General features: G+C 40.2%; 1 protein-coding gene and 1 long non-coding RNA gene across 4 annotated transcripts in view; one reads left to right on the top strand and one right to left on the bottom strand.

Annotated features, from left to right (window-relative positions):
* The window catches only part of itgav (integrin subunit alpha V), a 97,811-nt gene extending 89,814 nt beyond the window's left edge, over positions 1-7,997 (bottom strand). The window contains exon 1 of the mRNA XM_003228848.4: positions 7,646-7,997. Within this exon, the coding sequence (XP_003228896.3) occupies positions 7,646-7,806 (161 nt within the window). The 5' untranslated portion in view covers positions 7,807-7,997. The remainder of the gene's footprint in view (positions 1-7,645) is intronic.
* The window catches only part of LOC103280023 (uncharacterized), a 1,071,411-nt gene that overhangs the window by 927,201 nt on the left and 118,871 nt on the right, over positions 1-25,339 (top strand). The gene's annotated exons all lie outside the window — the stretch shown is intronic.

Genomic DNA, 25,339 nt, shown 5'->3' with positions numbered 1-25,339 from the left:
GTAAAAATACTATGTAACAAAATTTGAAAAAAAATCTGTTCCTGGTTTGAAAGTGTTATTTCTTGTTTGTGCTTATTTTGAAAGTAGTTGTTATACTCAAGAAACTTTGTTTTTGTGGCTGCCACATTATATTGAATTGGTTGAGACTCAATGAGATATTCATTGAAAATGTGCTGCAGGATGTTCGGCAAAAACCAAGTTTTTGCAGTTTAATAAACCTTTTCCATGTTTTTATGATAGACCCCATTAGGAAATGACATTTATAACCCAGGAACAAAAATGTGTTACATAATGAATTAATAATATTGTATAAAATTGCCTTTGGACTATGTGTCTAAGATATATATGAAACATGAATAAGTTCTGTGTCTAGAGTTTAGCCCTCTCTCCAGGATATTTCATTAAGGATGTATATATGAATAATGGTGTTACAAAATTTGAAATCCAAAAAAGTGTCTGGTCCCAAGCATTTCAAATAAGGGATACTCAACCTGTAGCCCTTGCTCCATCCTGAAGAAGTCTTTAGTGTATTACCCTCAGCTACAGAATTACAATTCTATCCCAGATCCCATCTACACTGCCATATAATACATTATATGGTCATGTAGATTCATATAGTGCAGTTAACACTGAAGTGCATTATAAGTGTTACACTGACCATATAATGCAGTTTCAAACTGTGGTATAGATGGGACCCCAGAGACATTTAAGTACCTCTTAAATCCTTTGCAAATCCTAGAATAATGTCATTTAAAGTGTACCAAAGTGCTACAGGTGTCCAGTATGGATATCTTAGAAAGGAAGTCCCACTGAAACCATGGGAAGTCACTTTGGGAAGTTAATGCACTTAGCCATTACAAAAGCAAATAGGCCTGAGGCCAATGCCCTTTCACTGACGAGTGGCTGAGCTTTTCCCCTCCCGTCTGTCTGTCTGTCTGTCTGTCTGTCTGTCTGTGAGCCCTGGAACTAAGACCTTCCTAACATTTCCTCCATAACCAAAAGCAAGATATGTCAGAGCAATTTAGAACTTGCAAAGCAAAAGTGTTTTCAACTGGATCGATGATGATGATAATATGTGAATCACCCCACTCCAGAGACTCCTGGGTTGGAAATATTCCCTGACACACTTTGTGTCACTCCTGATAAAGAATCAGATGTTCAGGCAGGCAGGACTTTTTTTACTGATGAGTCCAGTGCTTCTGTTTTAAAGAACTCCAATCCTATGCATGTCTACTCAGAAATACTGTATCTCCTGTTACATTCAATCTGAATCCCGTGGATTTCAGTCCCAAGCAAATAGTTACAGCATTGCAGCATAACAGACACTAACATCCTATGGATGGTTTGCTGTGAGTTTTTCAGGCTGTATGGCCATGTTCCAGAAGCATTATCTCTGGATGTTTCACCTGTATCTATGGCAGACATCCTTAGAGGTTGTGAGATCTGTTGGAAACTAGGCAAGTGGGGTTTCTATATCTGTGGAATGCCCAGGGTGGGAGAAAGAATTCTTCTCTGTTTGAGGAAAGTGTGAATGTTGCAATTGGCCACCTTGATTAGCACTGAATGGCCCTGCAGCTTCAAAGCCTGGCTGTTTCCTGCCTGGGGGAAATCCTTTGTTGTCCTATGGATGTATCATTTTCTAGTTATGTGTCTTGATATATAATCACAACACATAGCTTTTCCACATTATTCAGTTCTATTTATTTATTTACATCACTTTTACCCCGCCCTTCTCACCAGGGCCATAGCCAGTAAAAAATTTCGGGAGGGGTTTTGAAAATTTCGGGGGGGGGGGGGGGTTGAACCCCTGACCCACCCGCTCCCCGGGTTCAGACCTGTCAATATCTGCTTGAGATAGTGCCTGGAGGGACTCTTAATGTTTTATGTCTCATAGACTTAGCATGGGGATTTGGTTAACCATTTAAAATTCATGAGTAAACCAGGTTTTTTTTAAAACCTGAAAAATTTGGGGGGGGGGGGGTTGAACCCCTAACCCCCCCCCCTCACTACAAGCCTGCTTCTCACCCATAAGGACTCAGGATGGATTACAACAGTCGGCAATTTACATTGCCCAGAACACATTCAATAAAACAATAACAAAATCAATAACATTACAACAATACCACATCAATTAAAAACTCTATTAAACTCTATTAAAACATGAATTATAAAAATTTAAAATGCATATGTAGTTAGATTTGTCCACTGACACCTTTCGCATACGCCTTGATTCAAGCCATATCACCTCAGATATTTACTCCTCGAACGCTTGAGCACATAGCCACGTCTTCACTGCTTTTCTAAAACCTAGGAGAGTCGGGGATTGTTGAACACTACTGGGGAGGGCATTCCACATTAAGCAATGCTTAAGGAAGAATCTTATCCAATTTTCAGTGCCCTAACTTTTTTTTTACATAGCAGATTATGTTACCAACTTCTATCTCCCAGGTTACCGCAACAAGTAAGAATTAGTGAAGTTTGATCCCATCCCAACTGCCATAGCAAAATACTATGGAATTACAGGAAGGAGCCCCGGGGCCACAGTGAGCTGCTGAACTTGCTGACCGAAAGGTTGGCAGTTCAAATATGGAGAGCAAGGTGAGCTCTCGCTATTAGCCCCAGCTTCTACCAACCTAGCAGTTCAAAAGCATACAAATGTGAGTAAATCAATTAAGTATCACTCTGGGGAGAAGGTAACAGCGCTCCATGCAATCCTGCCAACTACATGACCTTGGAAATGTCTACAGACAATGCCAGCTCTTTGGCTTAGAAATGGAGATGAGTACCAACCCCCAGAGTCGGGCACGACTAAACTTAATGTCAGGGGAAAACCTTTACTTATGAAAAGTGCAGTTTTACAAGGTCTTTACTCACTTTCAGTCTCTTTTTTAGAGAGAAAAAGTGTGATACTAATAATAACAATAATAAGAAAAACAATAATAATTTTCCTTTTCTGCTAAAAATTACTGGGGTCTCACCAAATTACAAATCCCAGGGTTCCATAGGATTGAGCTATGGCAGTTAAAGTGGTGTCAAACCACAATAACTCTATACAGTATAGACATACCCTCAATCTCAATGGGGCATATTTCCATTCACATGCCCCACATCACTCATTTCCACCTAAATACCTAGAATTCTTTCATTTTTACCATAGAATATAAACTTTTTGTTCATTATTATATTACACTATCAGAGCAGAGCTTTCTAAATTGTATGTTACGTGTGTCAACTGCAGTGTGTAGGTGTGTCATGAGGAGACACCACTGAATCTATGTGAAATAAGGCTCTCTCTCTCTGTATGTATGTGTGTGTGTGTATATATATATATATATATATATATAATGATAAATCAAAGGTTTTCTTGAGATATTATTTATTATTATGTTTATTGACACCCACTTTTTCTCTCCACAAGGAGATTCAAAGTGGCAAAGATATGCTGCATCTCCATACATGTTGTTGTTACAATTCATGCATGTGTCCTTATCTTTTATAAGGGGTTGGTTTAACCTTCTCTTTGCTAGTAAAACTTTATAACATGAAACGATGCATGCCTAAAAAGTGTGTCATCCAGATGAAATGTTTGGAAAGCTCTGCGCTAAGAGGTTATAAATGTTTATCTTAAACTGCTGGGGAAGAAAAAGGCCTCCAAAAGTAAGGAACCAAATGCTTTTGACAAATGAGGAAACAATATTGACACTCTCTTGTGGCACTAAGTACAGATCCCTGAGCAAGTTTATAGGAAAGAAAGGCAGGAACAACTGCACCCAATTAGCACAAATTTAGAGCTAGTCCTGTGACAATACCCACAGAATAACTGCCCATCTCCTATATGTGAAAGAAGGAAAAGCACTGCACCTGAAGCTCAGTAAGATCAGTTTCATACCTAGATATATACCAGGTACTGTAGTCTTTATTTCAGAGAAAGGCACTGGCAAAACTACATCTAGGTATCCCTTGCCTAAGAAACCCCTATAATAATGCATGAGATCTCCATATATTAAGAGGCAACTTAAAGGAGCACTTGGGAATTCTGCAAAGCCCAAAGCATAATACCATTATCTCTTTCTCTCTTGGGTGTTTTAAATATTTCATAGCATTCTGGTTGGTAAAAGCAATCTGGCTTACATTCAGGGGGAGAGAAGAGAAAGGGACAAAGAAATTACGACTTTGGCCTTGAGTGCGTATGTGCCTTCAAGTTGCCTGCTCACTTAAGTGACCTATGAAGTTCAATCCAAAGCAAATCCCAGCAAATACCTTCAAAGTATATACACTAGAATGAATTCAGTTTGACACCACTTGGCTGAATGCTATAGAATCCTGGGGTTTATATTATTATTATTATTATTATTATTATTATTATTATTATTATTATTATTATTATCCCGCCTTTTCTCTCCATATGGAGTTTGTAGTTTGGCGAGGGACCACCATTCTCTGGCAGAGAAAGCTAAAGACCTTGTGAAACTACAAAGCCCAGGATTCCACAGAACTGAGCCATAGCAGTTAAAATGGTATCAAACTGCAGTCATTCCACAGTGTGGATGCACCCTAAGGGTTGGAGTTTTTATGCTTTGTATTGTCGAAGGCTTTCGTGGCTGGAATGACTAGGTTGCTGTGAGTTTTTCGGGCTGTATGGCCATGTTCCAGAAGCATTCTCTTTTGACATTTCGCCCACATCTATGGTAGGCATCCTCAGGGGTTGTGAAGTATATTGGAAACTAGGTCAGTTTTTTTTCCCCGTGTCAGGAGCGACTTGAGAAACTGCAAGTCGCTTCTGGTGTGAGAGAATTGGCCATCTGCAAGGACGTTGCCCAGGGGATGCCCGGATGTTTTGATGTTTTTACCATCCTTGTGGGAAGCTTCTCTCATGTCCTCACATGGAGCTGGAGCTGATAGAGCAGTAGTTCTCAACCATGGGTCTCCAGATGTTTTTGGCCTTCAACCACCAGAAATCCTAACAGCTGCTAAACTGTCTGGGATTTCTGGGAGTTGTGGGCCAAAAACATCTGGGGATCCCAGGCTGAGAACCACTGTGATAGAGGAAGCTCATCCACATTTTTCCCTGGTTAGAATCAAACCAGCAAACCTTCAGGTCAGCAACCCAACCTTCAAGTCATCAGTCCTGCTGGCACAAGAGTTTAACCCACTGTGCCACCAGAGGCTCCTCAACTAGGTCAGTGAGGTTTATAAATCTGTGGAAGATTCAGGGTGGGAGAAAGAACTTTTGTCTGTTGAAAAGCCTTGCAGCTTCAAGGCCTGGCTGATTCCTTCCTGGGGGAATCCATTGTTGGGAGGTGTTAGCTGACCTTGATTGTTTCCTGTCTGAGATTCCCCTGTTTTCAGAATGTTGTTCTTTATTTGCTGTCCTGATTTTAAAGTTTTTTAATACTAGCAAAAAGAATCTGCAAACCCCACTGCTTTCAAGATGAACTGAGCCACCTAGAACAGGCCAATGGAGACTCCACCACAGACATCAGAAGAGCAGCAAGGCCAAGAACAAGCCATGAGAGTAAAAACAAAGATCCACCCTGAAGAAAAGTGTTTTTACCATACATCTAGGGAACCACTGACTGCATAGGGAAGTTGATGAAGAAACACAGCCTACAAACTATCTACAGACCTACTAAGAAAGCCCAGCAAATGCTACGTTCAGCGAAGGACAAGAGGGATCTTCTCAAATCTACAGAAGTCTACCGTATACCATGCAACTGTGGACAAGTCTACATAGGGACCACCAAACACAGCATTGCCCAAACACGAGTCAAAGAACACGAAAGGCACTGCAGACTCACTCAACCAGAGAAATCAGCCATAGCAGAGCACTTGATGAGCCAACCTGGACACATTATATTATTGGAGAACACAGAAATGTTGGACCACTCTAAAAACCACCATGTCAGACTACACAGAGAAGCCACTGAAACTCACAAGCATGTTGACAATTTCAACAGAAAGGAGGAAACCATGAACGTGAACAAAACTTGGCTACCAGTATTAAAAACTCTAAAATCAAAACAGCAAATAAAGAACAACACTCAGAAAACAGAGGAATTCCACACCAGTTGTGGAAGTTCTCTACAAGAAAACATGGAAGATTTGTTTATACAGACTTTTGTTGAAAGAAGTCACCACTGTGAACTTTAAAGACAACATCTGTTTAAAGTAACCCTTGTTGAAAATTCCCTTCAACAAGAAAGAAACTGTAATCAATAATTGTGAATGTCTTATGTTTCATTGTATACTATTTTTTGCTCTCAGTAAAGGTAAAGGTTTCCCCCTGACATTAAGTCTAGTCATATCCGATTCTGGGCGTTAATGCTCATCTCCATTTCTAAGTCAAAGAGCCAGCGTTGACCGTAGAGACCTTCTAGGTCATGTGGCCGGCATGACAGCATGGAAAGCCATTACTTTCCCGACGGAGCGGTACCTATTGATCTACTCACATTTGCATGTTTCCGAACTGCTAGGTTGGCAGAAGCTGGGGCTAACAGCGGGAGCTCACCTAGCTCCCTGGATTCAAACTGCCAACCTTTTGGTCTGCAAGTTCAGCAGCTTAGCGCTTCAACATGCTGCACCACCAGGAGCTCCTTATTTATTTTTTTTGTTCTACCTTTGACAAATTGTTGAAACAAGTATATGTTTGTGAATACAGTAGAGTCTCACTTATCCAAGCTTCACTTATCCAAGGTTCTGTATTATCCAAGGCAGTCTGCCTTTTAGTAATCATTGTTTTTGTAGTAAATGTTGCAATGTTTTGGTGCTAAATTTGTAAATACAGTAATTACTACATAACATTCCTGTTTACTGAACTGCTTTTTCTGTCAATTTCTTGTAAAACGTGATGTTTTGGTGCTTAATTTGTAAAATCATAGTGTAATTTTATGTTTAATAGGCTTTTTTCTTAATCCCTCCTTATTATCCAACATTTTCACTTATCCAATGTTCTGCCGGCCCGTTTATCTTGGATAAGTGAGACTCTACTGTACTTCAGTATTGTAATACTGGATTATTGTTTTGCAAATTCCACACATGCATCAGAGCCAGCTAACACCTCCCAGCAAAGGATTCTTAACGGATCTGAGCATATATATTTTTTAAAATTTATATACTGTAATTTTATATTGTATTTAATTGTTTTTAACTGATTTTATGTATTGCTGATTGTTTTTGTATAGGCATCTAATTGTGCCAGTGTTGTAAGCCACCCTGAGTCCCTTTGGGTGAGAAGGGCGGTATATAAATAATTTTTTAAAAAAGAAAAAAGGATTCCCCCAGGCAGGAATCAGCCAGGCTTTGACGCTGCAAGGCTATTCAATGCTAATCAAGATGATTAAATGAAACATTCACACTGCCTCAAGCAGAAAAGAGTTCCTTCTCCCACTCTGGACCTTCCACAGTTATATAAACCTCACTTGACTAGTTTCCAACAGACCTCACAACCTCTGAGGATGTTTGCCACAGAGGTGGGCGAAACGTCAGGAGAGAATGCTTCTGGAACATGGCCATACGTCCCGGAAAACTCACAGCAAGATAAATGTACACACTGGCCATTTGGAACTCCTAGGATCCCCCTAGTTTTGAGCGGGGTGAAACCGCATCCAGGCTACAGTGCGGACGGCCTCTCGGAGGCGGTACTTACGAGGCGCCATCCGGGGCGAAGAATTCCACCGCGAAGCCGAAGTAACTCCCCTCCGCTCCGGAGTAAACAGCGGGGCTTTCCACGTCCAGGTTGAAAGCCCGGCCGGGCGGCAAAGCCAAGAAGAGGAACAGGAGCCAAGGGAGGCCGGCCATGGCGCGCATTAACTGAGGAGAGAAGGGGAAAGTGGCCCGAAGTCGCCTCACAAACGCGCCAGGCCGGGAAAGGCTCAGACTGAGGAGGAGGAATCAAAGAGACTGACTGAGAAAGAGAAAGAGAGCGTCCCAGCCCTGGCGGCCAATCCGCGGCGGCGAGGAGGACTTGCTTTTTGTTTTGTTCCTAGAAGCTGAGGGAAAGAGGCTGGCTGAAAGGGGCGTGGCTTCCTCCAAGGGGGCGTGGCTTCCTCCAAAAGGGAATCTGCCAGTCTCTTGCTCCCCATTGAATCGCTGTTACATTAATGCTGTTTGACAGCACCTTCACCGCTATGGGAGTCTTTAGCCTTCTCTGCCCATTAGACTGTTGCCTCAACATACTACAACTCCCAGGATTCCATAGCATTGAAATCCATGCCAATCAAAGTGCTATTGAATTGCATTATTTTCCCAGTGTGGCTGCACCCCCAGTCCCAATGGGGGTACAAAAGCATGAATGTTGATGTTTTGTGTCCCTGTTAATGTTGCTATAACTTAAGTGGTTTATTTATGTCACCTAATATTTTATCTCTATTTTTAGATCTTTCTGATCGATTTCAGCAGTGGTTCCCAAACTTATTTGGCCTACCGCCCCCTTTCCAGAAAAAATATTACTCAGTGCCCCCTGGGAAGGGGGCGTGGCTTAGAGGGGTGGGCGTGGCTCCTGCTCAAGAGGGTGAGGCTGAGCCTATCCCCTAGTCCAAGATACAGGGCTGGGAGGGGGAGGTGGGCGGGGCCACAAATGGGTGGCCACGACTGGGATGGGCGGAGTTACGAGCTCTGGGGCAGGGCTGAGCTTCTATCCCTGTCCTGCGGTACTTGCCAGGACACAGGGATCAGGGCTAGAGGAAGGGGCGGGGCTAGAGGAGGGGGCAGGGCCTCTTCCCAAGTGTCTGAGGGGGCTGAACCTCTATACCCAGGCCAGACTAATCTGATCTCTTTTTTCGATAGAGTTACGAGTTGGGTCGATACAGGGAATGCTGTGGATGTAGCGTACCTGGATTTCAGTAAGGCCTTCGACAAAGTCCCCCACGACCTTCTGGCAAACAAACTAGTAAAATGTGGGCTACACAAAACTACGGTTAGGTGGCTCTGTAATTGGCTAAGCGAACGAACCCAAAGGGTGCTCACTAATGCGTCATCTTCATCATGGAAAGAAGTGACAAGTGGAGTGCCGCAGGGCTCCGTCCTGGGCCCGGTTCTGTTCAACATCTTTATTAACGACTTAGACAAAGGGTTAGAAGGCACGATCATCAAGTTTGCAGACGACACAAAACTGGGAGGGATAGCTAACACTCCAGAAGACAGGAGCAGAATTCAAAACGATCTTGACAGACTAGAGAGATGGGCCAAAACTAACAAAATGAAGTTCAACAGGGACAAATGCAAGATACTTCACTTCGGCAGAAAAAATGGAAATCAAAGATACAGAATGGGGGACGCCTGGCTTGACAGCAGTGTGTGCGAAAAAGACCTTGGAGTCCTTGTGGACAACAAGTTAAACATGAGCCAACAATGTGATGCGGCTGCTAAAAAAGCCAATGGGATTCTGGCCTGCATCAATAGGGGAATAGCGTCTAGATCCAGGGAAGTTATGCTCCCCCTCTATTCTGCCTTGGTCAGACCACACCTGGAATACTGTGTCCAATTTTGGGCACCACAGTTGAAGGGAGATGTTGACAAGCTGGAAAACGTCCAGAGGAGGGCAACTAAAATGATCAAAGGTCTGGAGAACAAGCCCTATGAGGAGCGGCTTAAAGAGCTGGGCATGTTTAGCCTGCAGAAGAGAAGGCTGAGAGGAGACATGATAGCTATGTATAAATATGTGAGGGGAAGTCATAGGCAGGAGGGAGCAAGCTTGTTTTCTGCTGCCCTGCAGACTAGGACACGGAACAATGGCTTCAAACTACAGGAAAGGAGATTCCACTTGAACATCAGGAAGAACTTCCTCACTGTGAGGGCTGTTCGACAGTGGAACTCTCTCCCCGGGGCTGTGGTGGAGGCTCCTTCTTTGGAGGCTTTTAAGCAGAGGCTGGATGGCCATCTGTCGGGGGTGCTTTGAATGCGATTTCCTGCTTCTTAGCAGGGGGTTGGACTGGATGGCCCATGTGGTCTCTTCCAACTCTACTATTCTATGATTCTATGATTCTATGACCCCACCCCTGTGTTCTAAGAAGCGCCTCAGGAGTGGTTTAGAGGCTCAGCCCTGTCTCGCTTCTTGGAAGGAGGCCCCGCCCCCTTCCTTAGCTCCCCCCTCTGTGTCCCAATAAGCGCCTCAGGAGAGGTATAGATTCTCAGCCCTGTCTCAGGCTCTTGGGAAGAAGCCACGGCCACTCCTCTAGCCCCGCTCCCTGTGTCCTAACAGGAGCCTCAGGTGCTCAGCCCTGTCTCCTGCATTTGGGAAGAGGCCCCGCCCCTCCCCTGGCCGCACCCTTGTGTCCTAATAGGTGCCATCACCGCCCCCCAGGATCGCTGCGGCACCCACCAGGGGGCGGTAGCGCCCACTTTGGGAATCACTGGATTACAGTATGATTAGATTTTCACTGCTGTCACACTAACAGCTTTGCTTTTGTGTAAGATTTGTTTCTAAGAATGGATGCCAAAGGAATTATTTCCATCCACATGTCTTTCTTTCCTCAATCCCATATGAGTACTTGGGTGGCCTTGCCAAACTATACATCCTAGGATTTTCTGCATTGAACCCTGGGGGCTCAAGTGTGGGCGGTTTGGCTCAATTCTATCGTTGGTGGTATTCAAGGGGCTCTTCAATTGTAGGTGAACTATAAATCCCAGCAACTCCAACTCCCAAATGTCAAGGTCTATTTTCCACAAACTCCACCAGTGTTCACATTTGGGCATATTGAGTATTTGTGCCAAGTTTGGTCCAGATCCATCATTGTTTGAGTCCACATGGCTCTCTGGATGTAGGTGAACTACAACTCCCAAACTCATGGTCAATGCCCACCAAACCCTTCCAGTATTCCTATTGGCCATGGGAGTTATGTGTGCTAAGTTTGGTTCAATTCCATTGTTGGTGGAGTTCAGAATGCTCTTCGGTTGTAGGTGAACTATAAATCCCAGCAACTACAATTCCCAAATGTCAAGGTCTGTTTCCCCCAAACTCCACTAGTGTTCACATTTGGGCATATTGAGTATTTGTGCCAAGTTTGGTCAAGATGCATCATTGTTTGAGTCCACAGTGCTCTCTGGATGTAGGTGAACTACAACTCCCAAACTCACAGTCAATGCCCACCAAACCCTTCCAGTACTCCTATTGGGAGTTACGTGTGCTAAGTTTGGTTCAATTCCATCATTGGTGGTGTTCAGAATGCTCTTTGATTGTAGCAACTACAATAGTAGTTGATCCCAGCAACTACAACTTCCAAATGACAAAATCAAACCCACCAGTATTCAAATTTGGGCGTATCTGGTATTTTAGCCAAATTTGGTCCAGTGCATGAAAATACATCCTGCATATCAGATATTTACATTACAATACATAGCAGTAGCAAAATGACAGTTATAAAGTAGCAACAAAAATAATTTTATTGTTGGGGGTCACCACAACGTGAGGAACTGTATTAAGGGGTCACAGCATTAGGAAGGTTGAGAACCACTGACATTGAGGGAAAAGCAGAGATTAATTATTACTGAGTTGATTTGATGAATTACCTGCAGCTCACATTTTTGTGTGGGCAGGAGTGTTTTCATTGAATGTGCTTCCTTTTTCACCCTTATTGTTTTTTATCCATGTGGGAATGCAAGAAAGCCCCTGTTTTGATGAGTCAGCTCCTTGCCTCCCACACAGTCTCCACTCAGTTTAGTCATGTTCTCAGGGAAGCTGAAGTCATTCGAGTTGCTGCCCGTGAAAGGACTCGGGCAGTCTAGACATTTCCAGGGTGTAGCCACTAGGGCTGTGTGATTGACCAAAAAAAAAGTTTCAAAAGTCATTACAAAATTAGTGGGCACCGGCATTTTATTTCTAAAGCAATTCTAAGGAGTCGTTAGTGAAAATGTCATTACTATAATGAGAGTAAGGAAATTTTGTTACTTTTTGTTATAGTATTTGCTCAAGTGGGGAAACTTTAGGGGCTCCTTTCACCCCCATTTTTACAACTATTAGGGTTAAACTTAAGGAGCCCTGATGGCAAAGTGTGTTAAAGCACTGAGCTGCTGAACTTGCAGACTGAAAAGTCCCAGGTTCAAATTCCGGGAGCAGAGTGAGTGCCTGCTATTGCTCCAGCTTCTGACAACCTAGCAGTTCGAAAACATGCCAATGTGAGTAGACCAATAGGTACCGCTCCGGCAGGAAGGTCACGGCGCTCCATGCAGTCATGCCGGCCACATGACCTTGGAGGTGTCTATGGACAACAGCATCTCTTCGGCTTAGAAATGGAGATGAGCACCAACCCCCAGAGTCAGACACGACTGGACTTAACGTCAGGGGAAAACCTTTACCTTTACTTAGGGTTAAACTTGCTACAATGGTAGAACACATTTACCACTGTTAGCCCACCACGTTTTGGAACACTTTACTTATCCATGGATAATTACCATAACATTTTATTGATGTGTATTTTAGTGTTGATTCATTTTACTGTGATATTGTTATGTATGAGGGTTGAATGAAAAGTAGTGCCTCCACCTTCGTAACTCTTCAACAGATGGCAGTACTGGTATGCAGCAGGTACTGGCTTATTCAGCAGACTCTCCTCTACAGTTCCATTTGGCAGGAAGCCTTAGCATTGAATGGTTGTGTTGTTAAAGTGCGAAGTATGGAACCCTGCGCAGACGGTTTGTCAATGCAACTTAAGCAACGTAGAGTCATTGAATTCTTGACAGCAGAAGGTGTCACCCCAAAGGAGATTCATCAGAGAATGCAAGCTGTTTATGGTGATTGTGTTGATGTGAGTAGTGTGCGTCGTTGGGCGAGTAAGTTTAAAGATGTTGAGGTGGGAACATCTGACTTGCGTGACAAACAAAGATTTGGATGTCCTGGCTGTGACAGCAACCGCCGAGTTTCACAAGCAAAAGTTTGACAGATTGATTCAGGGCAATCGTCGTATCACTCAGAGAGAAATTTCAAGCATAATCGGCATTTCACATGTGGGTCACATTATTGCTTTGCTTGGCTATCAGAAGATCTGTGCATGATGGGTAGCCAGGATGCTGACGCCTGAAATGAAAGCATCAGAGACTGGATCTCATCACCGTATGGCATCCTCCATACAGTCCAGATTTAGCACCGTCTGACTTCCATCTGTTCCCGATAATGAAAGAAGATCTGCGGGGAGATCATTATGCTTCTGATGAAGACATTGAGAGAGGTCTGAGATGCTGGTTGCGGAAACAGAATGTCAACTTCTTCCGTGACGGCTTCAGAAAACTTGTTCATCGTTGGCAGAAATGTATCCAATTGTGATTATGTGGAAAAGTGAATAGTGGTAGTTAAAGAGCACATTCTAAGGATTACTTCTGCGTTTGGTTTATTAAAATATTCCCATCTAAACCCAAGTAACAAAGCTGGAGGCATTACTATTAATTCAACCCTCTTATTGATGATGTGAATTATGTTTTCCTTTGATATTCATGTATCAGTATTTATTGCACTGTATGTATTGTGACATTATGAGTGTTTTGTAAGCTACCCCGAGTCCCTTCTGGGAGATGGTGGTGGGGTACAAATAACGTATTATTATTATTATTATTATTATTATTATTATTATTATTATTATTATTATTACATTACAGAAATCATCTTCTCTCCTCTATCTCCAAACTCCATCAGGAAATATACTCTCAAAAGTTTATTATCAATAACAATTGTACCAGCAAACAGCAAAGCCCCCATCTCAGAAAATCCACTATCAGTACCTACTTGCCCACCTAAGTACCTACTACCAATACCAAATATATTTCCTTTGCAAATCTCATCAAGTTCTCTCTGTTGCTTGATGTAATAAATATATCTCTCTCTTGGCTTTTCATTTCTTCTCTTTATTACATTTCATTTAATTTGGCTGGTGCTTAAAAATATTAGGCTTTGCTTTTCCTAGAAGAAAATACTTTCAAAATATTTTTATTAATAAGAATAGTACCTGCAAATAGTACCAGCCTGGGAAGCCCCTCCATTGCTGCCAATGGCTGGATTTTCCTGCATTTTTTGGCTGTGGACCTGAAAACGATTTTCAGATGCCTGCCGTTTTTGGAAGGCTCACAAAAACTGATCCACGGGTCCACTGAAATTCGGATACTGAAAACGGATTGCGGTTCAGCCGAATTGCACACCCTAGTAATTATAGTGCATCTGAGGAAGAGGATTGATATTCACAAAAACTAATGCTAAAATATTAATATAAAATATTATAAATATTAATATAAAATATTGAAATAAAATATTAAGAGTCATGGTGGGTTAAACCCTTATGCTGGCTGGACTGTTGACCTAAAGGCTGGGTTGCTAACATGAAGGTTGCCGGTTCACTTCTGTGAGATGGGGTGAGCTCCTGTCTGTCAGCTCTCTCACACCAGAAGTGACTTGCAATATGTCCTCATGATAAAAAAAGGCTAAAATATCAATGAGTCTTTAAAATGTTGCTAGGTTTCTTTTTCTTTTATCTATTTTTCCTGTTTAAGCTTTTCTTCTGCTGCAAAACGAATTAACTGAAGTTCTTGTTCCTGCTGTTTTTTAAAAATAAGAATGAATAACTAAATCTAACAGATCAGCAGATTTCAAACACTAATTTTAGTCTGAATAGACAAGAATGATTTGTGGTTAAGAACATTTCCTACAAAGAAAATTCTTACACTGCCAAGAGAGGTAGAAAACACAGAGTCCCAATTCTGTTTGCTTAGTGGTTGAGTATGGCTGCAAAATGATCAAGTAATGGCTCTACAGAGTCAGATGCCAGACAGTAAACAAAATGTGCTGAGATGTTTACATTTCATCGTCTTTAGGGTTAGGCTCGGCTGTCCTGCTGAAAGCGGCAATTAAAGGGCAGGCTTGAGAAGCACAGACACCAGTCTATGTTATCATAGTGATTCAAAAGGAACGATTTCCAGAAAAGTAACAACTCAAAATCATCTCTCACTTTGGGTATGTGGAAGAGAGCTATAGTCCATAAACATCCGGGGACTGCAAGTTCTATGACAGGCATGGGGAAACTAAGGCTGGGGGCAGGGGGGGGCGGCGGCGGGGCGGGCGGGGGCGGATACGGCCCCCTAGGCGCTTACAACAGGCCCTCCTTATTTTCCTTGTCCTCTTGGCATAAGGACATGGTGGCCCACCGCATCCTTATGCCAAAAGGATGGGGGAGGAAGGCACGCAGCAGCTGAGAGCACTCTGGTTGAGAACCACTGCTATCAGAGGGTAATGCCAGTCCTCTGGAACAGTGCTTCCCAAAGTTTAAAATTCATTTTAATGATGAATTTTAAACTTCCATTCTATGTCTAAGTTTTAATTTGTGTATTTTAATATGTATTTTATAGAAATATATTTTAATATGGAGTGTTTTAAAATGAGCCGTGAGGTAAGCCAGGTAAGAAATAATAATAATAATAATAATAATAATAATAATAATAATAATAACAACCCAGCATATCTATCTTGTTTGCTGAGTCATAAAATAATAATAATAATAATAATAATAATAATAATAATAATAATAATAATAATAATAATAATAATAATATACACAACAAGATGAGAACACAGCAAACAAGATCACTATGCTGGCCTTTGTGTTGCATCACATGTCGGACACTTCCCAAGTGTCTATTATTATTATTGTTGTTGTCGTCATCATCCTCATCATCATCATCATCATCAGTCATGGAACCCTTCAGAAGACATTTTTTCTTCTGCAGCATCCTAACATTATCCCTGATGTTTTCTAAGGATATTGAACCCACAAAGTTCTTCCTTCTTTCATCTATGCCTATGTTAGTTTGGAAATAAAGAGAAATATAACCACAAAGCTTTATTTTGGTATAAATAGTGGATTTGTGATGAATGAAATTGTTTCATTTTTGCACTTAAAATAGTTTTGAAAATAGATTTTCTGTCTAACCCCCGAATACATATATCTGGGGTGACATCCAACTTACTCCATGGACTTTCCTTAGAGAGGATGTGTGGGTCTGAAACACTGAGCTGTGATAAAATTGCTTCCATTTGCAAGGTGGTTTGGAGATAACCCACACTTCCTCTTCCTTCATATTAGAGACAAGTGAATAATTGGCTTCATGTGGTTTTATTTTAAAATCAGTTTTAAATTTGATATTTAAGATTTTTCAGACATTCTCTATGATACTTTTTCAGAATCCTAGTACTCCGTGAAATACAGTTTGGGAATCAATGATCTAGAAAGTTTGGTCTTGAAAATAGAGAGTCTGGATAATTTCATTTGTTGTGTGCCTTCAAAACACTTCCATTTTTCAGCAATTTTATCATGGATTTTCTTAGTAAGTTTTGTTCAGGGGGGAGTTGCTGAAACTTCCTCTGTGACTAAGTGTGCATGTCTGGCCCAAGGTCGCCCAGTGGGATTCCACGGATGAATGGGAATTCAGACAGAAGTTTCTTGGAGCCCCAATCCAGCACTCAAGCCACTACACCACACTGGCTCTCTAGAATAATGTAATACAGAAATACAATTCAGAGATAGGCATTCATTTAATCTGCTAGATTAAAATGGAGGATTTAATTGAAAACCAAAAGCATGGCAGTAGGAAGTGTCCTTGGGAATGTATAGTTCCTAAGAAGTGATTCACAGATTGCAACAGTATGAGACACAGATGGGTTACTTGTTATTGTTCTTAAATGACCAGTGAACAGAAGTCAGGGGCTTCCCTGCTCTTTTATACTAAGAGGCTGTAATTGGGACAACCTAAAATTAGAGCTGTTTATTAGAATTTTAATATAGAGATGTTGCCACTGAAGTTGGCTAATGCAGACGGCAGAGCCATTATCTTGTTCCTTCCCTTGAGCAGCAAAATGCCTTCAGCAATAACAACAACTTTATTTTTATATTTTATATTCTGCCTCCATCTCCCCGAAGGAACTCGGGGTGGCTTACATGGGGACAAGCCCGATCCAACAAAGATTAAAACCAAATATAGATTAAAACATATCTCAATAAAACCAACCACATTACAAGACAATGTTGTAATGACAAGACGTGTTTAGTTGTTAGATTAGTGTGCTGGTTCAAAAATCCTATTGCTTGCCTAGCTAACACTCTTTATTGGTGTGCTCCTATGCACATTGTGGAGTGTCTAGCCTAGGAGAACGAAAGGTTAGTTATGTTGTCGAAGGCTTTCATAGCCAGGATCACAAGGTTGTTGTATGTTTTCCGGGCTGTATGGCCATGTTCCAGAAGTATTCTCTCCTGACGTTTTGCCCACATCTATGGCAGGCATCCTCAAAGGTTGTGAGGTTATGAGGATGCCTGCCATAGATGTGGGCAAAACGTCAGGAGAGAAAACTTTGGAACATGGCCATACAGCCCGGAAAATATACAACAACCTTGAAAAGTTAGTTAATTTGAAAGTTCAATAAAAGCAAATCTGATTTAATCTATATAAAATCGACATGTATGTGCCTACATGCATAGAAACAAATCAAGGCCCGGGGGAAAATAAATTTCCATAGTGCCTGCACCTATTAATATATAGTATGACCTCCATATCCATGGGAGATGTGTTCCTGAATTTACTGTAGAAACAAAAACTGTAGATAATAGTTTTTATTGTGTCAGAAGGAACTTGGGGACATGCTCATTACTACAAGTTGCTTCTGGTGTGAGAGAATTGACTGTCTACACAGATGTTGCTCGGGGGCCCCCGGATGCGTTACCATTCTTCTGGGAGGCTTCTCTCATGTCCCTGCAAGCTAGAGCTGACAGACTGGAGCTCATCCTGTCTCGCAAATTCAAACCGGCAACCTTCAGGTCAGCAATCCAACCTTCAGGTCAGCAGTTCAGCTGGCACAAGGATTTAACTCCATTACATGAATAATAGTGAACCCTACTGAAATGCAGGTAGGTGAAACTGGTATGGGTGCTGTGAGTATGGGGGTTGTAGTGTTGTTTTGGACAAGTTTGTAATTCTTTCTTTACAACAGATTGATAAAGAATAATGACCCATCTAGGGAACATATATATTCCAAGCAGTAAGCTGAAAGTCATAACTTGTTGCAATTTATGGACTGATTTCAGTTTGCATATGATAAGAAGCAATGGTATCGTGATCTCACACCCTTCCTCCTCTTTTTTTTTCTTCAATATTCTGACTCACCACCATCATAACAACAGTTACACTCATGAACAATCCTACTACCTTCTGTGGTAGAACAATGCCTATTTGCTTAAGTTAGAAATATATCAGTAAACTTTAGTAAATTCCCACTCCCTCAGGACAAATGCACCCCATTGATAGCCAAAAGAATCTGAAATCTTCACAAATATGGAATAATTGTTTTTCTCAGAGAGCTACCCCTACACAGTAGACATATATTCATAACTCTTGTATTAAGACTGGATTAAAATGCATATATCACTATCTATTTTTAGTTTTGCTTATAAAAACAGTTGCATGGAATGTGATGAACGTGACAAGCAAGGATACCATGCAGTTTTGAGTCAAAAGTACATATTTTTCCAATGAGTAAGAGATGTTCTGTGAGCCTCTTTTTGGTCTACATTTGGTCCTTGTGCTATTAATGCTGGTTTACCAAAATTTCATCAACATGAATAGATTTTACATGAAGCACAACAGTGGTGCTCAGACTGTCTCATGTGGGGGAACGGCAATTTCTTTTTTTCCTAATATGCCAGGTACAAATATATTTTGCCTAGGTTTTTTCCCCCTGAAAATCAGCTTCAGACCAGAAGCCAACCATTTTTAGTTTGACAATCTTCATGACTCATGACTTTGAATAGTACTGGTGTACAGCAGATGTATACAACATAAGTTGTTGCATGCATACAAAATCCATGTGAAATATAGTTAACATATAAACTTCTGTAGAATAGCTTTCTGCAGCAGAAGTGGAAGGAGAAATTTTTTCTCTGGGTTGTCAAAATGTCTTCAAAAGTGTTTATCTGAGTTGGGCACAGCAAGTATGAGGCAGAAAAAAATACTGTATATATTTAATTACATATTCTGTTAGATCTTAGATAGCTATATTGTTTCTCCTTTTATTGAAAGTAGGATAACTTTTCAAAATCCAATAATTTGAGAAACAGAAATTGAGGTGAATCTTCTGAACAGGGGCACAGACAGCAAAACAAACACCACAGGGATGTTAACCCTAGCCTGTGCTATCCAAAGTATGTGTGTGTATGTGCATACCATGTTTTCCCGAAAATAAGACAATGTCTTATATTAAATTTTGCTCCCAAAGACACGCTAGGTCTTATTTTCAGGGGATGTTTTATTTTGCTCCCTTCTCACCGCATGCGCCTTCCTCAGCAGTGACGGCTCCCTCCTCCTAGGTCTTACTTTCGGGGATGTCTTATATTTTGCAATTCACCAAAACCTCTACTAGGTCTTATTTTCAGGGGATGTCTTATTTTTGGGGAAACATGATATATGTATATAAACACATGCATACATACATACAAACAAATACACATACACACACACACACACATATATGGCTGGAGTTACACTTTAAGAAGTACCTGTTCCACCTTATAAACAAATTCAACTATCGTGATCGTAACTTGGGGACTACCTGTATTTATGCAGAATAGTGGTGCAATCCATGGTTTAGAATTCACTACAAACTATCAGTTGATATCAGAAATGATAACCATATGGGATCTCATGACTTCAGAAGTCTGTCACACTCCAGAGCTTTTGTGACCAGATAAACAGAACAAATTGATATCTGATAGGAGTCCACTTTAACGTTACATCCTGCAAATCGATGATGAACTCTGGAGATGTCAATATCCAGATTTTTGAGAACTTTATATGCAAATGCCCAGTATACACACACTCAATTGTCTTCCAATATGTGTTAGCTGAGCTAAATTTTGTAAATGTATTATAGTTTCATTGCTATCTAAAATTAGTGGAGACCAAACTCATACTAAATGTATTGTGCACTGATCGTGTCAAGAACTGAAGATTTGTGTACATCTCCTCCTGGTTGCTCCTGAGGACAGTGCGCCATAATGATATCCACAGCTTTCTTCATTCACTTGTACATAATATCTGCCACGTAACTCTTCAAATACCATTGTAGCTGCAAAATATGATGGGGAATTTACTAGAATTTGTAAGGTTGCAGTTTACACACAGAAATAAATGTGAGGGAAGAAAGATGCTAAAAAGTACAATGTCCCGAAAAGTAGTATACCCCCTTGTGTTGTTCCCAAGCAAACATGTTTAAGGTTCACCAGCACAATCCTGTATCAAATATGTTCCATTAAATGGTATTTACACACTTACCAGGTCATCTTTCAGATATTTTCTTCTCCTCTAAGGAAATGTCAATTTCTTTAGAATTCATGTGTCAGGAAGAGATAGTTTTCCAGATCATAGACTGCAATTTCCATCAATGCGAGCTAGCATGGCCTAGTCAGTATGATGAAAGTTGCAGTCAAGCTTCTGGAGAATCACATGGTACAAACTCATCATTTGGAATAATTAGTCCCTATACAATATCTGTTGATGATAAGGTGACCTGGAAGTCTCTTTCATAAAGCACCCATAAATTGAAGCCAACTCTGACAGCAGTCAAGAACAAAAAATACAATATTTACTAATATATGTTTTACATACATTCCTATCAGTGAATACCTCAAGGAAATTGAAACAAATTGGGATCCAAATTCAGTTGCAAGTCTCAACTACAGCAAGCCCACAATACCATTTGCTGAATATTAAATCACTCATGCAAATCCCTTTGATTGGGATTAACATTTGGATTGGGTCCAGCAATTGGATTTAGGCTTTTTTGCTCTCTAAAACAGATCTGTTCCTAGTTATTCAGGAAAACTATGCAAGTTTCCAATAGAGTGGAGCTTACATGGAACAAATTGCTTGCAAAAGTCATTTTCTGGTTGGAATGAAACAGCAACTCTTCGCCTATCATGGAGTTTTGCAATTTTTCAAAAATGCTCAGTATTTCCTTAAAAAATAAGATATACAACAAATTTGTGATGCTTTAAACAGACATGTAGAAAGTGCAGTCTTGAAAGTTGATGATATAATGCATTTAATTACACGTCTGCATATGTATATACAAACGAACACATGAGAAGAGGAATGATACCTGAACTTGTTGAGGACAACTACTCCTTTAATGCTTGATTTATCTTTCTTTAGACTCTAAAACACGAATGTCTTTGCCTCCTAGCTCTAAAACCCTCATTATTATTTTGAATGATGCTGTTTTCCTTTAATCTATGTAATCACTTTGCAAGAAGTAACTGTAAAGCAAGATTAACCATGTTTTCCCATTGCTTGCGAAAACTATGATGTTACACGAGAATATAAGTCATATACCTAACCGGAATTTACTCATTCACCGCAAGATTAACTGCATTTTTTAAACTCATAGCTCATTAAAGTACTGTTCTGATTGGGCAACAAAGTAGATTTTCCAGTGTTTCACTCTGCTTCTTTCCTTCTCAAACACTTCACCGTGTTTAGAAGATTACTTATACAAGAGTCACTGTAAAAGAAAATCCCAACTGCTCTGGACGTGATCCAGTAGGCTTTATTTCAGAAGAAGGGATTCGCAAATAATCTCTAAGAAAACCCTATGAAATGTATGGAGCTGCCGTTAAGTAGATAGATTACTTGTAGGCAGGCACATATATATAGCTACAAATATCCAAGATACTCACAATAAGAGATGAGAATTATGGTTTAAAATATCTAGAGAGCTGAACAGCCTACTTCCCCAGTTTACTGCTTAAGAAATGCAAATCTTTTGATTCACTAGTTTCACAGATTTATAGGTTCAGCTCCACCTGTGTATTTGGAACCCTACTCTCCTCTCAGCATCCAGAATGACTTACATTTGTAAGTTATTTCCCCTTCAAAAGGCAGTGTGATGGGGAAGCACCTCTACAATGTATGTGGGGCATGTCTGTTCTCATTGAGAAGGAAATCTAGAGGTCTGTGAGCATTCAAAACCACTCCCTATTAATTCAGGACTAGTTTACAATATCCACATCAACTGTAGAAATATAAACATACAGTACTTACTTTTCTTGAATGCCAAGGCAATGACCAACAGATAATAATTGAACTGAAGAACATTTTTATTACAGACCACAGCAAGCAAGCTGGGGAGGTGGAAATTAAAGCAAAACTCAAACCGGACAAAAGCAAGGACATTCCATTGCTTGGATTTTTCTTAACTGAAACTATCCAAGTCTTCACAGGAAATCATTATGAACCCGGGAACAGTGTAAGAATTCCTTGGCATATTTCTGTATCCCTGAAACTGACACCACATTATTCTCTCAGCACAAAAACAATTCCCTGTCCACAGTGCAGAGCAGCTAAGGCTTTAAAGATGCAACATAAAATGTCATCTCTGCATTATCCCTGGAACAAAAGTATGATTTTGAAAAACTCTAAAAGACTTTCAGGGGCATTCTGTCTTGATGAATATGACCGATACTGAATTTAAGCTTTTTAAAACTGAACTGCTGTCTTGTTATAATTTTTTTTAAAAAAAATCAGCAAGAAGTTAACCTGAATTATTTTTTTTATCGTGTCAGAAGCAACTTAAGAACATATTGCAAGTTGCTTCTGGTGTGGAAGAATTGGCTGTCTACAGAGACGTTGCACAGGGGACACCTCGATGTGTTACCATCCTGCTCGGAGGCTTCTTTCATGTCCCCGCAAGCTAGAGTTGACAGACGGGAGCTCACTCTTTCTCGCAGATTCGAACTTGCACCTCTCGGGTCAGCAACCCAACCTTCAGGTCAGCAGTTCAGCCGGCACAAGGATTTAACCCACTGTAGCTTGACAACCTGTATGATAAAAACCATAGTTTACATTTAGTTGCTAGTCTGACCTAGATGGAATTGAATCACTGAATGCTTTCAATACTTATGTAAACTGCACTGCTTAAAATAGATGTACTCTTGTTCAAACTAACAAATGTCTTTAGACCTATAAATTAACAAGGTTTCCCCCTGTCCTGTTCAGCTCCATATCGAAATACTATGCAATTAAATGATGGGAACTCACTACACAAATCATCTCTTGCCCTGTCTGATTGCAATGGTGTGACAAATCACTGAATTCATAAGCAACTATTACACTAAGAAACACATTTTTTTCTGGGGTTATAAATGTCATTGTGTAATTGGTTCTATCATAAAAACATGGAAAGCTTTATTAAACTTTAAAAACTTTGTTTTGTGGGACATCCTGCAGCACATTTTGCTATAGTTTTTCAATACATATCTTATAGTCTCAACCAATTCAATAGTTTGTGGTAGCCACAAAAACAAAGTTTCTGGAGTATAACAACTACTTTCAAAGCAAGTGCCATACAAATAAACAGGAATAACACTTTCAAACCAGGATGAGAAAAATTTTCAAATTTTGATACATATAGTAATGTGTAAGGAAAGCAGAGCTAGGAAAAGTGTGTCCCTCCAGATGCTGTTGAGCTGCAAATGCTGGTTCAATATGCTGGTTAGAAGCTATGGAATTTCCAGTTCAACGACATGTGGAGGGGCACACACTGATCAGCCATACTCCATGATCATAGCTCAACTTCAGGTTTGTGGAAAAGCCAACTGAACTAATGGATTCATCATTGTGCTAGAGACTTTTATTGGTAACATCAGATGCTCAGTGAGCATGGAGAAAGAAGCTTCACTAAACCTAGGAGAATTAGTGAGATAATCAAAGAGTAATGAATATGTGTGATTGTATCTTTCTATCAGGGATGGATACTTTGTATCTCTTCAGTTCTATCCTAGCCAAAATACTTAGTGGTGAAAGCACTAGCACTCAGAATTACTACTGGACATAAAGTATCTTTGAAAACTACTCCAGAGACACAAGGCCCAAGTCATTTGCTTATTACAACCCAACAATATGGAATTGTACAGTACATGCTATGCCTGATTCATGCCTTAAAGTTCTCCTTATCTTACACTTCTGGAATGTTACCGGATACCACAAGGTTTTAAGCAATGTTTTAGGAAGGTTTCTTGAAACCTTCATAGGACTGATGAAAGATGACAATTGTTACAAAGAAATTTACATCTGTGCAGGAATAAGGAACATGTTTTGGGTTGCTCTCAGCTCAGGTAAGACAACAGTAAGAGTCAACATCCTATGTGAAAAACTAAAACCCACTATTTTTAACATGTATAAAAATTTGGAACAGTATCACATTTAATGAGATCCAATAAAGATTCACCCATTTAAATGTGTTTGTATTTTATGACTTCATAAGAACACCCGGAGATCCATTGTATATAAAGGCCTACATGTAATGTGCTGTTTGGTACAAGTATTTCCATATTCATGTATTCACGTTGATGTATTTAGATAGAAATCTTTTTCTAGTACTAGAAGAGACCATTTCAGAACACATAATGAATATCAATATTAAGAATCTTAAAGTCACTATCTTCTGACATTAATTCTCATGTTAAAGCAGTCAAGGTGCATTTCTCCAATGTGGTTCACCACACTCTGCATTAAGCAATTTAGAGGATTCAATCCCAGCATGATTTTGTCTTTTCTTCTGAATGTAGTTATCGGATACATTTCACTACCAATGTAAACTAAAAAGTTCAGATCACTTCCAGCAAAAAAAATACATTAAGAGAACCATTTGTGTCTCAATAAGGTGTGTTTGCAACAGCAGCAATGCAAAAATGCAGTGCAATAGTTAAGAAGTGGGGCACTCACACTTTAAACTTGCCACAACTAAAAATAGTTGGCCTTCAAGTAAAGAGAGAAACATCAAAATACCCAGCAACATTTACTCAGTGTTTTCCTTCTTGAGAACCAGCATGCAGCAATGCTTGAAAATTTTTAAGTGTTTTGTTTCTTTAATAAGAAAGCAACATATATAGTAAACTGAAGTCCGTAATTCTGAGTTTAACTGGAAAAAATAAGGCAAACAAAATAGAAACCAAGCAATTAGAGCTAGAAGACTGATGAGACAGCAAAGAAAAATAACTTCTATATAAAACAGATAGGCAAGATTACACTGGGTGTTCCAGCCAGAGAAGAGAAGGGTTCCAAAAAAGTTGGTGATTGCCTCATAAACAATTATAGGTATATATTTTCAGCACAGAAAACTAAGTTAGCACTATATTAAATGACAATATTGCATGAAAGACAGAGTTCTCTTTTACCAGCTAGACTGACCAATGACATTTTCAATTGCCTGTTTGAATAGTTGCAACTTTAAATAACGTTTTCTAAATCCAAAATTTTTATCTTCGAGTTCTCCCATATTGCAAAATTTCCTGCTCATCCCAAGATATTAAAGCATTTTTGAAAT

This window comes from Anolis carolinensis, chromosome 1, assembly GCF_035594765.1.
Source record: "Anolis carolinensis isolate JA03-04 chromosome 1, rAnoCar3.1.pri, whole genome shotgun sequence".
Taxonomy (NCBI): domain Eukaryota; kingdom Metazoa; phylum Chordata; class Lepidosauria; order Squamata; family Dactyloidae; genus Anolis; species Anolis carolinensis.
Note: the sequence above shows the minus strand (reverse complement) of the source record. Positions and strands in the feature narration are given on the sequence as shown.